Below are 6,021 nucleotides of genomic sequence, written 5' to 3'. Positions count from 1 at the left end.
TGGAGAAATTTTTTTGGTAATATTATAATAATCTTGGATAATAATATATCACAATACATTACAATACCTTATTTTAAATCTATAATAGTATTTTTGTAACTAAAAGTTTCCGAGTATATACAGTAGAATATATGTAAAAAAAATTAATTGAGTATAATTGGATTAAATACGTTGTTAAAATAGAAATAAGTATTATTGTAGGTTATAAAATGGATGTCAATAAAATTTGGCAAAAAAAATAAAAAATAAAAAAGAAAAACAAAGGCGGGAAATTTTTTACTAGAAAATAACAAGTGTCATTTCTGATTTCGCCTTTACTATAAAGTTATGATTGAGAATCATGGACAACATTCGTGTAAAAAAAAAAAAAAAAAAAAATATCATGGACAGCATACCCACAAATGTCGCAGTTTTCACTTATGCCCCTAATAAGTTAACAAAATATCGAAACTAACAATCAACTACGACTCTACGAGCATAGCATTTCTCCACCTTATTCGAACTCACATACTCATTTCGCGCATCCAAATCCTTCCCCGGTCTCCGCATCCCCCCGCCACCAACGGCGGCGCCGACTTCATTCCATCGATTTCTCCACCGCTCCCGATCAATCCGAAACCCTAATTAGAATTACCAAATACTAAAATAGATCAAATTAAGCTTTGTAAGAAGTGAAAGAGTGTGATGAAGAGGCTATTGGAATTTGGGAAGAAAGCAATGTTCTATGTTAGGGTTCTTTCTGGTTACGAAGAGCGTCGCATTCGATCTTACAGATTGCAGCTTGAGCAGCGTCTTCGATCTGTACTTTCTCTCTCTTCCCCTTTTTATTTTTCTATGTCAATTTCAATTGTTGATTCTAATTTAGGGTTTTTGTTGACATTTAGTATGATTTCTATATTAGGGTATTTTTGTGTCGCATTTTTTTTATGAAAGAGTTTAATAGGGTGTTGTAATGTGAAATTCAGGAGCTTAATACCTAAATTAGACGATTAATGGAGATGTATGTTACTTTATTTTGGGTTCTTTGTGAAGTATTTTGGAAATTCTTTGTTGTGCCCGGATAAATGGATTGCGGGATACTAATTTGCCAGGTTCAAAGTTGTTCCTTTAAGAATGATAACAAATACGAAGTATGCTGTAATTATTCGTCAACCGGCCGAATGTTGGGAGGTTTAGAGTGCTAGACATACTCTACCTCAGCTGTAATTTGTTGGAATGAGTCGTATTGTCTTTATGATAAGTTCTTCTTTTGGAGTTGTGAATTTAAACATTATGTGATGACCTGTGGATAACTTTTGCTGGTGTAATCATGTATGTAATTACCCTGCTTCAAAATGTATACATTTGGTCGTGTAACCACCTGTGGAAAAGTTTTGCTAGTGTAATCAATAATCATGTATGGAATTACTCTGCTTCTTAATGTATACATTTGGTTGTGTAGTTTGGTGAATGCTTTTCATCTGCCCCGAAGTTAGTTACCTAATGCTGACTTGCTTTTGGTGTTACATGTACTGTTTATGCATGCTTGATGGGAGGTTGAGTGAAAAGGTACCTTGAGTGCGTTTAGCAAGGGAGCATAAGCTAAGATTTTGATGTTATCACGCTTTTTTGATTTATGAGTTTGAATCATCCTAAAGAAAAATTTTATACTTCATAGAAAAATCAAGTGATGAGGGTGAAGAAAAGAAGTGTTGAGATGTGAGGATGTGTCACATTGGCTGTGTGTGAGAGTAAAAGAAGCCATCCATGGCATATGATATAGATGACTGCATAGGACCATAGATACACATAGAAGACTATGTGGGGAATGGAGCCATGGGGTTGGGCCGTTGGGGAGTAGGGAAGGAGTGTTTACATTCTTTCACAGTGAGAGGTTTTCAGTTTAGCTTTACATAGAATAGATGATGGGGCAGATACTTAGAGAAGATTGTAATGTCACAACTCCCATGTATGAATGTAGACCATAAACTCTTAGCCCGTATTCCTACCCAGCCTTTCTGCTGTACTGCTGCAGTTGCGAATTAATATTGCTTTAAGTTAGAATCCAGGGCTGTTTTTCTCACCGATCAAATGCTATGGTAATTGTTTCTTTTCATTTGGAGATGACTGGTTACATCAGTAAGGATGATATGGATGTTATACCTGATTGATTGATTGATTTTAAGGAATATGTCAGGAGAAATGAGTTGGGGCCTTCATTTACCCCCCCGTTTTTTTTTCTTTTCTTTCTGGTCTTTATATTGATTAGTGAAATTGACATTTTCTTCCATGTGTGTTCTCTATTCAGGCACAAGAAAAAAAAGAGGCCACAAGAAAGATCCCTGAACAAATTATGCTGTCTGAAATTCGAAAAATGGTGGAAGAAATGCAAAATGTAAATAAGAGGTTGGAAGAGATGGTGAGTTTGTTTACTGGTTAATTATGCAAGTAACTCTTATGATTGGACTGCAAGGGATCTTTTACTTGTTGCACGTAATTATGTTGCTGTCTTGTTGACAGTATGAAGTTATGTTTTACATGACTCTCTCTTGGGGCTGCCCAGGTTTATCATTTTGATAAACAATTGAAGTTTATCAAGGGGTAAAAGCGTCATTTTCAGTTGATAATGAAGGGTGTTTATGTAATTTGATAATCACAGTTAACTAGCTGCTGTTATTGTTTCTCATCTCCATCTTCTTCGTATATTTCCAGTCATTGCACAACAATGGAGATTGCACAACAATGGAGACTTTTTCTCTTCCCCACCCACCTTCATCTTCTTTGCCTCCTTCTTCAAGTTGCTAATATGGACATTCCGCCAACCTCAACTACCACCATAGCCGCCGAATTAAACGAAAACCCTAAGATAAAAGGGAGAAATTAAGGGTATGGTTAACCCTTAAGGGTAGGTGTTTATCGATTGCTTGTGAGCTTTCCTTCCCCCATTGAAATCTCCATTGAAGTTAGTCTAACCTTCTTCCTGAACAAGTGGATGTTTGTGAGTTTCACTTCCGTCAAATAACGCCGTGAAGAGTAGTATTTTGACAGTCGGACAGAAGTACTACACTGAGTTTTTTATTATATAAGCTCAAATATCAAAACCAAATATTTACATAATTGCCATTTGATAAACAAGTCTTGTTTATCAAAATGATAAACTTGTATTTCCTCCTCTCTCTTTTAAGTGCTGAAATTTGCATCTTGCAAGTTGTGCAGTGTTGAGATGAAAGTACTACAGAGTACCTTTGTCTGGATTCCAAATTCTTTGGAATCGACACTCACATTTATTTTCTTGAGATATCCAGAAAAAATGTCTCATTTATACAAAGTACTCTGTATGTGCTTATGTTTAAGCATTTACCCCATTTGGAGACAGGATGGCCAAAAAAAAAAACAAAAACTGTTAGAAAGGCTATCAAATCATTGTGAATCCCTAACTATAGTGGGGTTTGGACAATGTGACTATTAATCTTGGTTCTTAATGCAAGCAGTTGTTTATATATTATTTATGTTGCTGGCATGACATCATAAATTTGGAATTTGTTCTTAACTTGACTACAAGGGAATCATATATGTGTACCCCTTTACTATGGGTGTTTATTTTGCACTTTTCAGTCGGGTTTGACCTTTCAATGAATTCAAGGCTTTTACAAACTTCATTAACTTTTATGTGCAGGAAGGTGATATTAATGAGTATTTCAAGCCAATTGACAAGGAAGTGGGAGTTCTTATGGATATGCAGATGGAGAAAGAGAAAGCAAAGATGGAAATGATGGGTTCCATGTATAAACAAGCTCTGATTGAGAAAGCTGAAACACAGGCAGCTGGAGATGTAAACGGTGCTAACCAAGCGAATATGGAAACAATGAGTGCCATGTTCAAACAGGCTCTGCTTGAGAAAGCTGAAGCAGAGGTGGCCGCTGAAATGAAGAACTCACTAAAAGAACAAAATCTTCCTCTCTCTAAACAAGGTTAGATTAGATAATTATAAGTATTTTAGACAAAACATGCTATGTGATGAATAATTATGAAATGCTATGCCTGTTATCTCTATTTTTAGGGACAGGAAGACAGTTCCAAGATAAATATTGAAATACTGAAATTCAGTTTTTTGTTGAATGCTAATTAGAATCTGAAATTTTGATTTATTCCTGAATTGAGAGCCTACTTTCGTCGTTTTTTTTTAACATATGCTGATGAGTAGCAGATTTATGCTTCAATGACTTCAGTTACTGAAGCTCAAGCTATTGTAAATTTGTAACAATCGTGTAATACACAACTTTTAATTGAAGCAAGTTCTGTTCAGTGGTACATATGATTATTTTTATTACTATATATATATATATATATATATATATATATATTTATTTTTTTTTCATTTCGCTAATCTGGCAAGAATCAGGCTACCATATATGGGACCAGATTGTAACTAAGAGTTCGTGATAGTGTGATACCCTAAAGCCCATGAAACCCAACAAGCCTAGATTTCCGAATGATCATGGAAATGTAGGAAGAAAAGCATGTTCCTTCTTTTTTTTGAACGGAAGAAAAGCATGTGTACTTAGTTATTATGGGTGGAGCTGCAGAAGCATGTAAAATAATCAAATGTTATCATGTAAAATGTTGTTAAATTAGTATAAACATATATTTTCACTCCTTCAATTCGGATGCATTGCAACACTTTTCTTTTTCATCTTTTCTAATTAATTGCAGCTCTTTCATATTTGGTAAAGGGCCAATGTTATTCTATATTTTCCTCACACTAACCTCACTTTCAATATTTTGATGATGTTTTTTTCAACTAGTACCATCTAAATATAGCCCCACCAACTATACTTTATAAGTTTATATTTTAAAATTCATATTTTGGTCTTCATTCTATGCGTTTTCTTAAACTATGTGTCAAACCTTTTGCAAGCCCTTCCCCACAATAATGCTATTAACTCATCCAAGTTCCAATACGACTTTTTTTATTTTACTACCTCCGTTAACAGTTATGTGCAACATTTGCCATTTTGGGAATCTACCTATTATGTGCAACAATTTTTTTTCCTTTCCACTTTTAGTAACTTTTTGTTAACAAAATCCCATATTACCCTTAAACAAATTAAACATCTAATTAAATCACTAATCTGATTTAACTCTTTACCTAATGAATCTGATTATTGTAATCATTTTCACCAATAATCATTCACCTTCATCAAAATCATTCATCTCCCTAACCCTTCTTTAGTTGAAATCTCCAGAATTTAAACCCGAACCCTACATTTTGGTTCATCTTCCCCCTTCTCTCTCCTTTTGCGATTTGGGTTTAGGTTCGGGTTCGTGGATTTGGGTTCGTCTGGTTTGTGGGGGTGGTTTTAGGGGTTTCAGATCTGGTTCGTAGGGGTGGCGTGAGTTTCGTGGGGATGGGTCTTTGTGGTGGGTGGGTTTGGTTTCATGGGTAGTCGTGGGTTTGGTTTCGTGGGGGTGGCTTATTGGGATTAATTCAATTCGTGGTGGTTTCGGTTTAATTGGGTTTCGTGGTGGTTCAATTTGTGGTGGTTTAATTGGATTTATTCAATCCGTGGTGGTTTAATTGGGTTTCGTGGTGGTTATGGGTGGTTAGGGTTCTTGGTTTCTTGGTTCTTCTGGGTGATGGTGGTTTTCGGTGGTTCTGGGTTCGTGGTGGTTTAAGGTTTTGATTTTTTTTTTGTTAGATTAATACTCAAGTACATGTCATTATATTTCAATAATCATGTTTAAAAACTTTTCCTTAGGAGTTCGTGCTACCCCCTTTGTTTCAAATAACTGTTAATGGAGGTAGTATTTTATATTCCTAGTTTATTGTTTCACATAAGCACATTAGGAGTTTTTTTCACGTACCAGTTTAGAGGGTTTTTAGACCTTCTAACCTTTACTTCAAGTAGTGGTTTTCAGTTGAAAATCAATACTTCAAGCGGCGATTTTGAGTAGTGGTTATGATGTAAATTTCTCATTATAATGATCTAGAAACAACGGTCTTTGTTTTTTATTTATTTGTTATATTAAGAATTAAATTGA

At 35.0% G+C, this 6,021-nt stretch overlaps 1 protein-coding gene across 1 annotated transcript; it reads left to right on the top strand.

The window, feature by feature from the left end:
* The first annotated feature begins 275 nt into the window (after window positions 1-275).
* LOC110719544 lies at window positions 276-4,274 on the top strand. Its single transcript, XM_021898498.1, has 3 exons — window positions 276-801; window positions 2,288-2,398; window positions 3,656-4,274. Exons 1-3 carry the CDS (start codon window positions 685-687, stop codon window positions 3,953-3,955), a joined length of 528 nt encoding a protein of 175 aa, XP_021754190.1. The 5' UTR covers window positions 276-684; the 3' UTR covers window positions 3,956-4,274.
* The last annotated feature ends 1,747 nt before the right edge of the window (window positions 4,275-6,021 follow it).

This window comes from Chenopodium quinoa, unplaced genomic scaffold, assembly GCF_001683475.1.
Source record: "Chenopodium quinoa cultivar QQ74 unplaced genomic scaffold, ASM168347v1, whole genome shotgun sequence".
NCBI classification, from domain to species: Eukaryota; Viridiplantae; Streptophyta; class Magnoliopsida; order Caryophyllales; family Amaranthaceae; genus Chenopodium; species Chenopodium quinoa.
Note: the sequence above shows the minus strand (reverse complement) of the source record. Positions and strands in the feature narration are given on the sequence as shown.